This window comes from Petromyzon marinus, chromosome 16 (assembly GCF_048934315.1).
Source record: "Petromyzon marinus isolate PM22_M1 ecotype Great Lakes invasive population chromosome 16, UKy_Petmar_22M1.pri1.0, whole genome shotgun sequence".
Lineage (NCBI taxonomy): Eukaryota > Metazoa > Chordata > Hyperoartia > Petromyzontiformes > Petromyzontidae > Petromyzon > Petromyzon marinus.
The window spans coordinates 9,130,890-9,148,707 of NC_133682.1; the positions used below are offsets into that span (position 1 = coordinate 9,130,890).

The window sequence follows — 17,818 nt, forward strand, 5'->3', positions numbered from 1 at the left end:
ACATTTTTTGGGGCATAAAAATGTTAACGTTCAATTATCACATAAATGATAAATGCTCAACACGGACTCCTCTGCCTGTTTTTTCAGGCGTTTTTAGTCCCCGAGAGACATTATGGCTACTAAACCTTCAAAATACTCAGACCACTTAGGAACATGAATAAATACAAGCAGCTAATCCTTAGCACTGTGGTCATTTAGCGCTAACAATCCCACACACACACACGATTCAGTGAATCGTCACGATACAGTCGCGATTTCATTCAAGAATCAATTGTCATTAACATTGTATCATTGGTGTGAATGTAACGTCCTCTAGTAGCTGAAGAGTTCAGGTGAACCCCCATATATACTATAAAATATATTCATCTATAAACATGGATTCTTACGCACGTGACTCTTTGCTTGTATTGTAAGCTTTGCGAAACGATATCGATGACTCGAGGCATTGGTTATGCCCCGAGGGGCGATGATCGACCTCAGAGACGACGCTCATCTCGGCCCGGTTTCACAGAGAGGGAAAGTGGGTGGCCCACATGCCCGCTACGCAATCACATTACCGCCCAATAGTGCTGCGTAAACCTCTGTTTAATCTCGCTGTCAATAGAGTAGCCCTACCTTGCAGTGGCAGTCCCACACTGTAAAGCCCCACACGGGAGGAGGTCTGATGGTTTTAGCCCGATTTAAATCATGCATACAGCGTGTAATACGACATTTTGGAATGGGGGTAACTTTTAATTTTTAATAACATGGGAGCAATCGATACAGAATTCATTAGAACGGTACGTACTATTCGCAATTAAATGAAAGAACACACTATACGACGCATATAGAGAGAGAGAGAATTAACAGGTACGACATGCATTGAAATAATCAATTAATTTTCATTATTAAATGTTTTAAAATCCCATCTATATGTACTGTTGTGTCTTGGGCCATTTTGAGTTAATCTTGGTGTGCAAAGCTACTTATTGTAAATGTAATGAGAATATTTTTTTTTTCAATAAGCACCATGGGCAAGAAACTGCACTTGTGCTTGTGACGCCATCAGCAGTATTTGCTTCAGAGAGCCCTTTCAGCTGCAGGTGAAGAAAAAGATCCCCCATGTAGCCTTAACAGACGTTTGGGGCAAGTTCTGTTTGCGAGCACTATTGAAGGCTGGCATGGCACAAGAGGGGGTCGGTGGCCAGCACCACGCCCGGCCGCCGTTGTCGCCATAGTGGCGATGTTTATACACCACACCAGGTACTCAATTGAGGCTCGGTCGATCTAGGGGAGGCCCAGGACCAGTTCAAATATTCGCCACCGTTCTTGGTCGCGAGGGGAAATTCAATATGCATCGCGGGGTTCGTAGCGCGGCGCGCTAACCGCTGCGCCACCGCTCCCCGCAGCCGCACAACCATGCACATGCGTGCACACGCAGTGGCGTAATGGTGAAACATGACCCTATCATCCGTTGTGCATCTGTGCCGTTGATGTAAACAAGCCGAGCCTGAGGGATAATTTACAATGGCAAGCCAGACAGGCAGAGTGGGCGGAATTCTGCCTCGATAACTTAAAGGGCACTTTTACCAGCAGCCTCCCCGCGCCTTGTTGCTGCATGCATGTGAAAAATATGACACTGTAGGCGAGCGAAGCACAAATAACAACAAAAAAAACCTCAACAACTACGTCCATAACACTGCCCTAAAGAGGAAAGCGTGTATAACATGGGACGTTTTGGGCAGTCGCCCTTCTAAGTTCCGGCGAGTTGGGCAAAGATGATCTCTCTGTTATGATCGCCAAAAATATCACGTATTATACATGTTTTAGTCCAGTGTTCTTGATTAATGTGTGGAGCTCTCGTTATTTGAGCTTGTGCCCAACTGCCAATGCAGGACCATAATGTTTTTGTTTCATGCTTAGGCAATATAAATAAAGGTGTTTTTAAAATGATTTTTAAGGACTGAATCGTGCTTACGGCAAAGGCTAGTGAAATGTCATGCCCCAGCACCTCCGATTAGCATGGTTGGCTATGTACGGTGCGAAAAAAGTTCAACAACATACAACATAACATACATACATGTGCTCTCATTTTACATTGCTGATATGAAGTGCAAAGGACAATCTGGCTCACTCCTTATCGGCAATCCCAGGCTTGAAAGGCCTAAAACTTTGCTGAAATTAACAGATTGCCTGTACGTAGAAATTAGGTTAGGTGCTGTGTAAGATAGAGCACAGATTTACATTTTAATTTAAAGTCAACAGTCTAAGCAGCCCCAGGCTCAAATGAGCCGTTCAGTGGTACCTATCTCCATTGTCATCCAAACCCAGTGGTTGAAGTTCCACATTCCTATGGCAGTAAACAGTCTCTCCATGGGACAACCAGTGCCGCCTTACGACCATGTGGTGCAGCCTCGCCAGGCGTTGTTCATTTTACCATCCTCGTAGGGATTGAAGGGCATGGCCAGGATTTGAACTCGCGTTCCTATGAGTCCTGTTCCTCTACCGACTGAGCTGTGATTCCTTGAAATGCTTTGTGCGCTGCTGATCACACGTGTTTAAATGTGTGTTTGAATATAGTCTTGCTCCACGAATTTTATTTCAAACTATTGAACAGCATCGCCCTCTGATGTGTCTTTTAGTTGTACCGCTTGTTGTTTGGCAATGCATCCCGACGTTTCGTTCCACGTGCTGGGGGATTCTTCAGGAACTGAGCATGTCCGGTACTAAAGAAGCTCACAGAGCGAAACAGTGAAGATTAAGCTGAACAACACGTGGCACAAGCCAAAAAACACATCAGGGCAACCGCGAAAACCTATACAGGTGTATTGGACATCATCCTTTAGCAAATACTTTAACTAGCAACCATCTCAATGAAACATAGCTCAATTCCACTCTGACCTCTGTAACATTTTTTAGGGTTTGCCAGGCAAATATATATTTAATAAAAATGTAACAACTCATCGCTGTGATTGCACCCATTTGCTCGTGGTATTTTTTTTGGAGTGCCCGCATTTGTTCAGCGGGCATCAATCTAACCTAACCAATTTTTTTTTTATCACGTAAGGTCTGTTGAGCTATATAGCTCTTTTTCAGAAGCGACCTGGCCACAGATGATAGCTCAACCAAGTGGCTTATCATGTGGAAAGTTATAGCAGCCAAATACTCTAAGCGCGTGTTTCTAACTGTGGAGGGAACAACCGGAGGGCCCAGAGTAAAATCCACATGACAATGGGGAGAACATGCAAACTCCAAATATACAGCAGGCGTCAAGGTCGTGATCGAACCCACGACCTCCTCTATACCAAGCGAGGTAGTTAATGTCTCGCCACCGTGACATCAAGATGCCCATGGCTGCGGAGGTTAAACACCGAAGCCAAACAAAGTTAAATGCACAGATACGCATCGAACTTCAGGTCAGAAGCCTAATTGCCCTCTCTTAATAGGTGTTCAGTTGCTTTTGACTGCCGCTCTGCATATCTTCCTTTCATCCTCGGCGCCCCCCTTGGCAGTGGTGAAAGATATGAACTCCCTACACTCGCGTGGAATAGAAAACATCTGGTTGCCTAATCTCCCCGTGGAGCCACCTCCACAGAATATTAAAGTGGCTGGGCTCATGTGGAATTGAGGGATGTACGCGGTCGCTCAGCTGCTCATGCAGTGTCTGGCCAATGCACGTGGAACTCACTGCTCATCAAATGTCTGGGATTTGTCGCCAGCTCTCCGCCAGTTCAGCAGGAGTTGACTCAAGATGGAAATGTTATGCGATGCTTACAAGGCATAAACGTAGTGCCTTCTTGAAAAGCCCTTGTGCTATCAGAATGCCGCAAATACCAATTGTACTTGCTGACGTGCTAATTTCAGTGAGAAAGTTGCACGTATTGAAAATCTCTCTGGGCGCATGGCGATCGTTTAATGATCATTTGGATAGCTATAAAACATGGGAATCCTGGGGAAAGGAGGTTTTATTTATATATACTTGGTATATACAGATAAAAGCAGTCATATGTATGGGAAAACAGGAAGGTCTTGTGCCTGCACTTGAACAGGGGCAGGCAGCCAACAGCACGGATGGCTGGGGAAAGGGAGTTTCGGACATTGGTTGCAGGAGAGGAGAAAGAGCGTCCACCCACAATTAGCTTAATGTACATTAATGCTAACACGAGGCTGGTCATGTAAGGATTAATACACAGGCAACAAGTTAACCGCAAATTACTCAATTGGGACTACTTATAGCAATCATCGCCCCCTACTGCCAGACTAATGCCGTTTGCAGACCAGGTTCTGAGTCACCTTGCGCCCACAGGACAGCTGCCACTGGGGGTGCCCTTTCAAATGTGTTGAAATAAGATGTGAAGCGCTCTGAGGCAACCGGGTGTATAGGCGGGTGCTACAACAAAAACAAATAATGATTATAACAAATAAAATATGCTGCAAGTTGTTTGGTAAAGGACGGTTAAAAGGTGCAAGCACCTATTTGTAGATTACCTTCAATTGGGTTCATACAAAAAGTTAAACCAGAGTAAGAGTTCAGTAATCGCTGACAGGTAATTTTCTTAAAAGTCTCGGTTGAATTGAATTTGGCACTAATTCTAATCGAGTGCCAGACTATAAACCAAAGGGAAGGGTACGTATCCTTGCGGATGAAGGTTTATACATTACAATTACTTAATTTACACACTAACACATCGAGATTACTGGGAGGTAGGAATTACCGTAACGAGTTGGCCGGTTGACAGGACGCAGCTCGCTCGTGCGCCGATTGTTCTGGTCACGGGAAAAAAGAGACGAGACAATTTTCGAACGCGGCACGATCGATGCGAAGCAATTAACTAAGTCTGATTGCCCGCGTGCGATTCATGACTACCACCAAACTAAGATGCCTAAGTCACAGTTGTAAATTTCAAAATTCCACTTCCTTGCATAATGGATTTGTTCGGAGATAGACATTTTTTTTGTTGTATTTCCCACCCCCTCCCCCCTCCCCACCACTTTCAGATGACTGCGAAAATGGACTCCATGTACATTAAAAAAATCTCTTCAAATGCCATTGTTTTTTTGCAAGTCCATAAAGCTGTAATCTGTTTAACTCCGATCACAAAAGCACAGTCTGTAGATTTCTCAGTTCGTTCTTTTCCCCTCCTCCCCAGCCACTTCTAGACCACCCAAGGTGAGGGCCCAACATGCATGGGATCGGAGTTTTGTTTTCTCATACGAAAGGCACCATTTCTTGCCATTAAGCATTGCAGCAAGCACCCGCAAATAAACTAAGAGTGACGCTTAAACGGAATTGTTTCAAGAAAATGTCACTCTTCGAAACGGCGAAAGAAATATAGACGTTGAATGAATCAACGCCCGTGAAATATGATTAACTATAAATGTCCGGGGCGTTTGCTGCTCTATAATTAATGATACGCGTAAATATGAGCACCGAAGTATAACTCACGATAAGTTTATTAATTCATGAGGCTGATCTTCGACACACAAGTCAAGGAAATGGTTATCAAAGTCAATATACACATATAGAGTACAATTACTTTTGCTAGGTTTTTTTTTTAAATGAAAAAGAGCTATAGTTGGATTCTTAATTTGTACTGACTATTCTTTGGTTCTTTCGGTAAAATAGAAAATAATTTATTATTTTCTATTTTATTATTTACTATTTAAACGTGACTTTACCGAAAGAACCAAAGAATAATTCCTGCAGTCACGAAAGCATCAAATCGAGTTTGTACTGACTATGTTTTCTTACGGGGTAAATAATATGGGCGTTAGGAAATTGCTGTGGTTCACAATCGTGATTTTACGAGCCCATTTTTTTATTTCCATCATGGAGAATCTAGCTGCCTCTAGTGGCTGTAGAGAGTCACGTGATCACCATTGCATTCAATATACGTCGATTGTTGCACCCATCGTTGTGAGCTGAACGATTTATATCGATTGATGATTCAATGCCGCTTCATGCCCTTGTTGGATATTTTTGAGATAATTATATTACTCGGTGCTTGGAAACCCTGTGAGATATTTTACGTGAGGAAAATGCACCCTTTGCACTTGTAAGATTATTTACATTGAGAGTGTGTTAATGGCATTGACACCCAATGGCCAACGTTCTTTTATTTATCCCTTGATCTCTTGCATTCACAAAGGATTGAACTTGATGCACTTTAGGCTCAAAAAGATCCCCCTTACAGCCTTAACGGACTGCTGGGGCAAGTACTGTTAGCTAGTTGTACCTATTATTAGCTCTTTCGGTAAAGTCACGTTGAAGGGAAACAATAAAACTGTATTGTTTTATATATTTTTTATTATTTTATTGTTTCCCTTCAACGTGACTTTACCGAAAGAGCTAAGAATATGAATTACTGCAGTCACGAAAGCTTTAAATCAAAATCTAGTTGTACCTATGAAGGCCGGCATGGCACACGAGGGGGCTGGTTGGCCAGCACCATGCCAGGCAACCTTTTCTCCCAAGTGGCGATGTTTACACCCCCACACCAGGTACTCATTTGAGGCTGAGTCGACCTAGGGGAGGCCCAGGACCGGTTCAGATAATCGTCGCGGGTGTTGGCCGTGAGCGGGAATCGAACTGGGGAACAGGGTTCGTAGCACAGCGTGGCGCTAACCACTTCGCCACCGCTCCACACAAACACAAGAATGTCCACACATGCATATACACACACACTTCTAAATACATGCACACGTGTAAGCACAACACACGAATCTATGTTGGCGATTCAGTCGATATTTTGAGGCTTCCCACCCTGCTATATTTGCAGACAAATAATAATTACTCAAGATTCCATCACGGAGTAAAACAAAAAAAATTGTAAATCCAAATTTCTCAATGTTTGAGGAATTCACAAAATATATCAGAAAAGAGTCAGCCATATTGCACCATCGGGCCACAGGCAATTTTCAAAGAGAGGAAAATGTTTAATCAAACGTCCAGATTTGAAATCTGTATTGCATCTGAACTGAATATATTTTTAGCCCATATATTCGAAAATATGTTTCAGAGTTTTTTTTCTTCATTTATTTTTTTCTAAAGATATATATGTAGGTATTAATAAATATTGATTTATGAGCCCATTGTATTATATTTATTAGGCGTGTAACAATTCACCTCTCTGTCCACCCAGCAGAATTAAGGGGGTCGACCATTAAATTTTGATTTAAAGCTTTCGTGACTGCAGGGATTCATATTCTTGGTTCTTTTGGTAAAGTCACGTAGAAGGGAAACAATAAAATAATAAAAATATTAAACAATACAATTATCACGACGTTTCGACTGCAACACAAGCAATCATCATCAGGTGTGAAAACCACAGCAAGATCGATCGGCAGGCCATGTGCGGTGGGGTTCGTCCACCTCTTTCAAGACGTCTAGCCAGCGTGGAAGAGTAGGCCAATACCCGCTAAGCAAAGCTCCCTAGAGCTCCCCCTAGTAAAAGCCCTTCAGCCAACGGTGGTGTGCACAAGTAATTGCAGAGCTCCCTTCGATTCAATAATTAATCACTTGTGAATAAAACAATATATTCCTTGTCTTCTTTTACTAGTATACATCTTTATAAATACAAACTTAAAACAACCCACCCACCACCACACGCGGCGCTGGCAGAACCCACAAAATGCAGATTTGTAGTTTCAGTGCATGACTTTTGGTTTGTTTTTTTAAGAAATACAGAAGCACCTAATCTAATGTTTTTCCAGCTCCTTATCCAAGATTTCACGGAATTTATTTAAATTCATGATTGCCCCAGACCACCGTGACTTCCATTCCATAATCGTAGCCTTAGTTATCGCCTGATTAACCTGCATTCAGTCGGGAACACAGTGCAACCTTGCTGCAATTAACTCATGAAGAAGCCCAGTATCAATTACTAGTGAAACCCTTTATGCAGATGCTTTCACGTTGTAATTCAATTGCATTGTTTGAAAACCACATGCATTACCAGTTCAAAGTGTCCACATGCATTATAAATGGGGTTTTACTACATCTCATTAGGAAATAAAGTTTTGTTTCTGAAAATTCCATGTTATTGTAAGGCCTGCCTTTTTGGGTGGCACGTCAGCTTTGTGCAATGTCCTCCTTTGAATTTCTTTGGTTCACCGTTTGGAGAGAAACGGGAGCCAAAAAAATGTGCTGTTACGGCACGACATTTTCCCAGGCTTAATCTAATACCGATTAAAAATCTGGGATATTGGATTAATGTCACACGATTAACTGGGGTGCTTGATGACGTCTCGGGATGGTGTACACGATAATTTAAATAATCCGCTTCTCGAGACTCCAAGCCCCCTTTCCTCTCCTGCACTCTTCCGCGAGCTACGCTTCATTCACAGTCACGCAGGAGTTTCCACAGGAAGGGACACGTGAGGCTAATGAGGGCAATGGGTGTGCATTTGTGAATGTCATTTGAGCAGGTTCGAAATGTAACCGCAGTAAGACGCAACTCCAAAAAAAAATAACCTTACAGATGCGTGGCTGAGGCCGGGTGACCTCCGGCTGTCGGACACAAGATCGAAGCTTCATTAATGAGACAATGCAACCACCACCAGGTGCTTCGTCACAGGTCTCTATTGATGTTACTCCGTACACATTTTAGTAACCACGTGAGTGATATCCCTGTGACATCACTAAGATGTCAATCGCGTACTTGCCTCGAAGTAAAAAAAAATGTCACCATATAATGAATCTCAAACGTTTGTCAGACAGCGCAGAACAGACGTCCTCGTTACAGGCATACACAAACACACAGTGAGCTATTTCTTTTTGGTTGAATCTACCTTTAACTGGTTTATAACCCCCCACGCTGTTACATAACAGGGCTGGGGGCAGCGTATGGCTCAAGTGAACATTCATCATTTTGTAGGAGCAGGTTGGGGATTGTTTGAAAGTCGACAATCAAGAATACGCATTCATAAAAATGAACTAAACGGCTGACCGGACCGGCAAATGAGCACCTCCACGCGCGGGTTTTTCCGCCGTTAATATGAGCGCGCCACGGTGGCCTTGTGGCGGAGAGGTAACGCCGGATTGAATATTAAACAGCGGGGCACCGGCGACCCGAATTGGCGAGACAAATTATTCTGTTGCCGAGCGCACCTGTTCATGAACGCCACGTGCCAGCGGCGCGAGTTATTCTTTTTATCCCCCGAGATTCAGGCGACGTTCCCAGGCTCACGTGAGTCTCATATCGGTCTTCCCCGAGTGGAGATTTATCCGGACGCTCTCTCGGCGGTGCCAAAGCGGCTCGTGATTTACCCGACCTTCGAAACGTTCCCGCGGATGCGACAAACGAAACGCGCTGGGGAGTTGGCATTCGCTCAGGGGAAACGCTTTGCAGCTCAGAGAGTGGCAGGGTGGGAACGGTTTTATCCACGCAGCTTGGAGGTTAGTCGCGTGGTTTTATCACATCACGTACTGCATGTTTGGTGGGAGTGGTGGCGTAATGTTCGGTGTGCTGCTATATCAACCTGGCAACATGGGTTCGATTCCTCGACCATGGCTAATGTGAGTGGCACCGGTCCCAGGCCACTGCCTGCACCACCCTGCACTGACCTACAAACAAGACTCACTAAAATTTGGCAATAGTGCTGCCTAAAAAAAAAATCACACATCATCATCATTCCATTTGGACAAGGGCTCTTCTTCAGAGCAGAGGGCAGAATTATTGACCGAATTAGACAACAACAAAAAAAAACGTTTTGCCAGTTTTCCAATATACTGACTGTAAAATTCTTACATTTATCTGCTGTCTCCACTCTGAACAATTCAATCAACCAACTACTATTATGCTGTTATTTGGCAGCGTTAATTATGAATTTCGTGAGGTTTATTTTATCGAGTGGCATTTTAGCCGAGACACTACAGCGATCACCAGCCGCTTTAATGAAGTGCACCGCAGGAGCTACGTTATCTGCAGAGCATAGCAGAAGTCTTCACATCCCCCCCCGAACAGCACTTCCTGCAGCACCATACTCATCAGTGCCATCCTTGGGCACTGGGTGGAATGAACCGTGGCCCAGAGGGGAGAGAGCCACCTACTGTGCACTGAGCATCTGACGCTGCCCACCCCCCCAGCGGACCTAACATCTCTTCAGTGGATGCTCATCCAAGTGCTAACTTGGAGCCCATCCCTGTGCTCACGCAGCCCCTGAGATCTGAGGGCATCAGGCTCGGGGTGTTGTGGCTGTGGGGGCTCAGGGGGTAATTATCTGGCTTAGAGGGTGGCTCAAGTGGCTTAGTGGGTGGCTACGTGGATCAAGGGGCAATTGTGTGGCTCTGTTTCTACCTCTTAGTCAAAAGATTCCATTGCCGAGACCTGCGCGCAGAGAAATTCGTGACGCTTCGGTGTTTGGGCCAAGTGGCAGAAAACCCACCGACCTTTGGAAGGACAAATTGACTCGTCCGTTGCTATCTTCCTTCGTTGCTGCAAAAATGGCGAGATTCCGTTACGTTCCCGCCAAGCATAGACGCATCACGCGTCATCCATAGCCATTCCCTCGCTGAATCAAAAACTGATGCATCGCTGGAATGCTTGAAATGGATGGTGTTCAAAATATCCACCGCCACAGGTGAGGATTTATTAGTGTGACTGCATTGATTCAAACTGCAGAATTACATCAAGCAATGTCTTAAATGTATATTCTACATTAAATGATTGCGCTATTGTGGACCATCTTGGCAAAATACAGCAACTATTTTCAGATTTCCATGGACATGGCATGTAGTGCACAACAAACAAGATTAGGTGCGACATTTCTGTAACAAAAACATCGGTGAAAAAAGAATAATGGTCAAACAAAATATATTTATTTCGTTTTTTAGCACGCTGTTGTACTTACCTGTGAAACAATGCTGCCTGAGTGACTGAGATGAGAAAATAATTTGAAGGGTTATGTCACTGGGCAGGGGGGGTGGTTTTTGAACATTTTGATCTCGTGGATGTTGATGGTTTAAGAGCATGTCGAGTTGAATCGCATCGTGCCATGGGGTCAGATATCTGGGCCACTCACGTGTGGGATTAAATCAGAGCTTGCGCGAGCCATCGTCGATTAATCAACTAAAACTTGTAATCGACTATTTTTTGTGTGGTCAATTACTCTGGCAGATTACAAATGTAATTGTTTGAAAGTATTAATATTTTTACCAGGTAAGGCTCACTGTGCTTTATAGCTCTTTTTTTCAGAATCAACCTGGCCACAAATGATAGCTCAATGAAGTGGCTTATCACGTGGACATGTTTAGCAGCCAAATACTCTCAACGAGTGTTTCTGAATGTGGACGGAAAAAACCGGAGGACCTGGAGAAAAATCCAAATATACAGCAGGTGTCAGGGTCGAGATGGAACCAGCGACTTCCTGCATACCTGGCGAGGGAGTTGACATTTCGCAGCGGCCCCAAAATCCCGCGGTGACGTGGCTGATGTTGCTAAGCAGGTGACGTCCTGCACAACGGCACACGTGGGAAATCGTGTTTCAACTATTTGTATGTTAAATAAGGCTTCTCTTCACCGAGTAATCGAACTAATAATTGTTAGAGTGATCAGGTGAACAATCGTATAAAGTTATAGATAAACAACCCGCCCGTCAATGACTTGACATGGGTGTGGGTAGGCTTTCGTCCAGCAGTGGATTGAACAAAGATAAAAAGTTGTCATTGTGACCAAAGCTGTTGGCGCCAAAGAGCTGTTAGAGTAATCTTTGTTATCTGTAGGATATGTTTACGTGCCTTTATATGCACTTCTTTCATTATCTAGGTCAAGCAATGTCTTATAGAAACATGTACATAATTTCGGGGTTTTTTTTCAATTCAAAAAAATTGGATCGGAAGTAATTTATTACCTAAGACTAATGCTGTTTGTAAACCGCCTGAGGGGGGTGCGTTTTGTTGACCTCATTTCATGCCCATTGCTCTGTACCCAAGGCCAGTGTGTTTTCATGGCACGATTAATTCTCGTTTGACTCTTAAGTTTTAATTTGCAAGCCCAATTAGTATACTAATTTTGCTAAGATTGTTGCACTAATTACTCAACTGCTTTGCTTTTGGTAATTTCCTGAGTTTTTTTTCTTTCTCTCAACGTAGCCATAAATAAGGCTTCTCTTTCAACGAGCAGTGTTTAACCAAATAACCAAATAACTGCACGCAGGCAGCCAAGTTATAACATTTCTTCACAACTTTTATTTTTTATCATAAAATGGCTCTCCTTCTTAACCCTATACCTAGCGACATTTATTCCCCCCAAACACATTCCTGCGGAGGGAGCTGGTAGGAACGTTGGGTTGCTCGGTCAATGGCCAGGGTCAACGGCGGCACCACGTGGTGTATTCCGCAAATATGCCCGACTGTGAGGGCGGGCACAAGCCGGCGTGAGTAGGTGAAACGTTGAGTTTTATAAGGGCACCACGGGGTGACCAGCCCCGCCCCACCCAGCCCCACCCCTCCCACCCCCCACCCAGCCCCACCCTCCCCACCCAGCCCCTCCCCACCCTCCCCACCCAGCCCCACCCCTCCCACCTCCCACCCAGCCCCACCCTCCCCACCCAACCCCTCCCCAACCAACCCCTCCCCACCCAACCCCACCCCTCCCAACTCCCACCCAGCCCCACCCTCCCCACCCAGCCCCTCCGTACCCTCCCCTCTCCACCCAGCCCCACCCCTCCCACGTGGACAGACATCCACAGACATACACAATTGATCCCCTGCCTCCTGTGAATTAATCCCGGTTGGGCTTCCAGTCCATATAAGGGCACCACGGGGTGACCAGCCCCTCCCCACCCAGCCCCACCTCATCCAGCCCCATCCCTCCCACCCCCCACCCAGCCCCATCCTCCCCACCCAGCCCTCCCCACCCTCCCCTCCCCACCCAGCCCCTCCCCACCCAGCCCCTCCCTACCCTCCCCTCTCCACCCAGCCCCACCCCTCCCACGTGGACAGACATCCACAGACATCCACAATTAATCCCCTGCCTCCTGTGAATTAATCCCGGTTGGGCTTCCAGTCCACTACGTTTCCTACCAGTATTATTTACACCCCCTAAGCGATCAGCACACACTCCTATTATGCGTGCGCTTCGTTCTCCCCAATGGCAATTGAAACGATGGCGCTAAACGTCTTCAATCCCCTCGCCTCTGTCCACCGAGCGCTATAAAATTGGCTTTTGGTACAAAGACGTTGCCACGAAATCTTTCGTCAACGACGCATGTCGCTCCGTCGGCAGAACGCGTGTGGCGGGGTCAAGTGCGCGTACAACTGACAATGTGGGATAGGCCTTCATCCAGCAATGGATTGACAAAGGCGGTTGTACATTTATCAACTGTTAAATTAATAATTGCATACACACCACCCCCTACCCCACCCCAGCGAAGATAAATCATTTCTGTTGGAATTAGACACAAGATTTTTGGAATTCCACGAATTTGCTTTTTGCCAGGAACATAACCGGCCATGCACACGTGCACTCGTAAACACGCGCGTGTCCACGTGCTTCCAATTAGCGCTCGTTTTCATGTCTCGTGAACTGGGAGCGGGGGGGTGGGAGTAAAGAATCATTTAACCAGCTGCGCATTCCGACGTGAGTTTTGTTGCCTGTGTTCGTCAACACAACTTAATCTGAGCCCACACCACGGCTGATCTTTACACGGCCCTCTGGTAAATGCATTCACTTCTGTGCACGTGTACAAGTTATAATTCACGTATACTGTTATGATGGTGTTATCGAAATTGCCTCAAGGGTAAATACGCATATCAACTGCGGCAGATCAATACCACATTTCAAAATGTAATGTTCTAACTTTTAAATAGGTATCATATTTTGAGTCCCGAGTATCGTTTTTTAGTCATATTGTATTATATTCACATATCTCTATTCCTGCACGTAGTAAATTATTTTCTGAGTGCTGCACTGCACGTAAGAAATATATTTGTATAAGTATTATTTGGTGTCTGGTGGCATGGGCAATTGCATAATACAAGAATGAAAATTTCTGAAAGTTAAGCTTTACTCACCGATGGAAAGTGGCGATGCCTGGTTCACATATTACTCACCACGAACGCCAACCATGGCCATAAATGCAACTGAGGTCACCGGGTTTATCGTGCAGTGAAATTACATTTGCAACCACCGTTCCCCAATCTCAAAAAGCGATGCAAGACACATCAAACGCCTTATTAATGTGTGTCATGCACTGCATTTGTAAAGTAAGTTTTTTAAAAAGTCAAGCGCCTCGCGGTCATATCTCTAACGTATCTACGAGCCTCGCTGCCCGTCCATGTGCGTGCAAAATCGAAGGGGAACCCCGTAACCTCGCCGTGAGGTCATAGGTCAAGGGGGGGGGGGGGGTAACGACCCGCGTCTCCCATCTCACCCCGAGTGCACCTGCCCTTTGAGAGGGTCCATATCTTGGGTGGCCATTGAGATGGACGAGATGTCCGCTGCACGCGTTTATCTTGAGCGATTCCGTGCCGCCAACGTGTGCATCCGACAATGCGGTGACTCGTCACGGCGGCAGGTCGAGGGAGCAGTGTGGAGCCCCAGCGGGGTTCACGACCTGTGCCACGCCGCAGCCCGATCAGGCCCACACTCGCAGGCAAGGGTGGTGTCGATTACTTACTCGGCTGCTCCGCCAAATTTTTCGCTCGTTTAGTAACCGCTCGGAAGCTGCTCCAGGTGGCTCGGTTGACCGAGGCTCAGGTCAAAGCACTAAGGCGACACTGCTGAGACTCAGGTTCTGAGTTTTTTTTAAATGTAATTTTACTTGGCGTCAGTCCTGTCGGCAATGATTGTGCGCAACGTATTATGGGGAAACAATGGTTGTGCGTGCACTTTAAATCAACGCAAGGGAGCATAATTTGATGATGAACACACACAGTCGAAGGTACCATTTAGTGCATGATTAAGGAGACCGATTAAAAAAAAGAATGCAGAGTAGTCGTGTAATGTATTTTCTGTAGCTGTTCCCCATCAGAGCAAAGTATTTCTGCTGGCTGCAGGGTTTTCTAAATTGGAGCTAAGATGCTTTGGCCTGTGACTAATGTAATAAGCAATACAATGTGGATCTATACAGCAGCTAACTGGGAGTGCATCTCAAAATGGCGTACAAATAAGCGGCACGTGCACATCGACTTGGTAAAGAGATTTTTTTACAAAATCATTTTGGAGGGCAATTGCTCAAGAATGGGGGCTGGGTGCACAGCAGAGAGGAAAAGGAGATGACTCGAGACATTCCACAGGGAAATTAACTCAAAAGCAGAGAAGATAACCGGAACCTGTGCCTGAGCAGGAGATGAAGCCTCTGCAGTGAGAATGGTCAGGAGAAAGATGTTAACTACCTCGCCAGGTATACAGAGGGTCGTGGGTTTGATCCCGACCCTGACGCCTGTATAGTTGGAGTTTGCGTGTCTCGCTCCCCGTGATCGAGTGGATTTTTTTTCTCTGAGACTTCTGGTTTTTCCCTCCACATTTAGAAACATGCGTTGAGGGCATTTGGCTGCTATACATTTCCACATGATGAGAAACTTCTGAAAAAGAGCTATACAGCTCAGTGGGCCTTACCTGGTAAAATAAAAAATAGATTATAATTTTAAAGAAGGCAGAGTTTGGTCCACAATCTCTCAGAAAAAAAAAACAAATAGTTAACAAGCCTAAAACACAATGTGAAAGTAAACTGTAGAATAATAATGGCATATAAATACTGGGTTATCTGAAGATGCCGTACATAGCTACCATATAAACATCAACACTGCACGCAACGCGTTTGCATGAATGTAGATGCATTACAATTGATATAAGAAACGAAACAACTGAAAACACCAACGCAACACACGTCCCCTCATCAGCCGTCTCAACACCGCAGCCACAGGCTGAGCTGTAATGTGTGTGAGCAGTTGGAAATAGCAACCACGGGAAGAAGGACGATTGGTAAGAAATATACAAAAAGTATTGTTAGTGAATGGGTACGTATTCTCTTTACCTCGAGCTTAATGTCTCACTGAACGTTGCTGGCAGAACAGACTAGGTACATTACTTGTAGCCACAGCCATAGCAAGAGGGAAACTAGATGTGGTGTGCTGAGTGTAGACATATTTTGCAGGTAGTCGACCCCAAACGAACTAAGCTGATTTCAGTAACAACAACAGCAACAATAACGACGATTTCCCTAGTGCCATAACATGGCAAGCCATCACAAGGCCGCTGAACAACCGACAAAGAGCATTGAACACCCGTCAATAGTCTATCGCAGTGAGACACAGAAAAGGTGGAATGAGGGCAGGAGCGACTCAGCATTACTTCCGCAACAACGCCTGCGTCGTCTTCTTCTTCTTCTTTTTCAAGATGCACCGTCGACCGGCACCGCAACGGCAGCGCGGGTGGTGGGGGCGCGATGCTGTGCGTGGAGCGAGGGAGGGGGGGCCGGCAGGGAGACTCGGGGAGGCTGCTGCTCATCCGGCGTGACCGCGACTACGGTGAGAAATTTTTTTTTAGCGGCCGCACGCCCCCACGGAGGCCGGCCGCGCCTGCGTGTCGCCGGTTGGCGCGGTTGGCCACGTACGGTGCAAAAGAGGTTCAACATGGACACTCGCACGTGTGCGCACGTACAATTTGGCAACGTACACGCACGTTGCACGCAAAGACAAAGACATCACGTAGATGGAGCCCTCAACACTGTTGAGGCGAAGTGCTGTTAGCGAGTGACCTATGAAAGCCCAGGACCAGTTTAGATATTCGTCACCGATGTTGGCCGTGAGCAGGAATTGAACTCGGGTCACTGGGCTTGTAACGCATTGTACTCACCACTACACCTCTACACTTGCATGCAGCCTTATACATATGCTGCAATTCCATGCAATTACACAACGCACGGTCATGAATCGATTCTAGAACAAATATTGGTTTGGGCATAGGGGGTCACAGCCATCCGACTGGCGACCAGTGCCCCTCACTTGCGCAAATGCCCCCTCATTAGGCCTCCCACTACAGCAGTGCATCACGTGCCACCACGACCTTGTCCGCACCTGCTACATCGCTGCTAAAATGAGGCCACGAGTTCAATTTATGCCCAGGGTCAAACATAGTCCATCATCATCATCATCACAGACATCCCTCTGTGATTGATACAAAATTTCACTTCTTGTTACATCGGTAGTGGCCGTGCTTCGGGCACATGCGTCCACTCCGTCCGGGAATGTGCACCGTGTACCACCAGTGTACACGGTGCACACTTAGCCCAAGGGCTAACCCCCCCCCGCCCCAGTCCGCACGTGTAACTTTGATGCGAAGATGTCAGCTTCAAAATAAAAAAAAAGCTGTATCGCTGGGTCACGATCCAACTTTTTTTTTGGTAGGCATCTCAAAACCTTTCCGCCGCCTACCGTGTTTATTGAAGGCTCGTGTCGTTGAGCCGGCGAGCGGCTGACGGGAAGCGGTCGAGCACATTTTGATTCTAACACGGGAGTTGGGTAATACTCCACTTGGATGGTAACACGATCGCACTTGGTAAAATTCCATACGATATCGATGACCAATACAGTTACTGTGAACAGAGAGGACAAAAAATAAGACCTGTTATACAACTGCCTTTTTTTTGCCGGCATTAGCTGTCCACGGGTGTAGAAAATAAAATAATATCCAGTATTTTAATTATATCACGGTGCAATCTGGATTTTTGAGTCGGCAAGCGAATTTACACCCACGGTCAAAGGTTTTTGCACAGTCCGCACAATAATATTTTCACGTGCAGTGTTCCTATTAAAATGTCACTAACTGGTTTTTTTTTAAATGGGGTTAACAATTGAATATTGTTTCCATAAATGAAAAAAACACTTAAGGAGTAA

General features: G+C 45.6%; 1 protein-coding gene and 1 long non-coding RNA gene across 4 annotated transcripts in view; one reads left to right on the forward strand and one right to left on the reverse strand.

The window, feature by feature from the left end:
* The window catches only part of HHIP (hedgehog interacting protein), a 141,377-nt gene that overhangs the window by 68,947 nt on the left and 54,612 nt on the right, over positions 1–17,818 (forward strand). For both annotated transcript variants that reach the window (XM_032955234.2, XM_076067492.1), the window contains one exon: positions 16,320–16,450. In XM_032955234.2, the coding sequence (XP_032811125.2) occupies positions 16,320–16,450 (131 nt within the window). The remainder of the gene's footprint in view (positions 1–16,319; positions 16,451–17,818) is intronic.
* The window catches only part of LOC116942854 (uncharacterized), a 121,266-nt gene that overhangs the window by 38,132 nt on the left and 65,316 nt on the right, over positions 1–17,818 (reverse strand). Inside the window, exon 2 of one of the 2 annotated variants that reach the window (XR_012941827.1) lies at positions 11,355–11,432. The exons of the other annotated variant lie outside the window; for it this stretch is intronic. This is a non-coding gene — a long non-coding RNA (uncharacterized LOC116942854). The remainder of the gene's footprint in view (positions 1–11,354; positions 11,433–17,818) is intronic. 2 annotated transcript variants of the gene reach the window in all.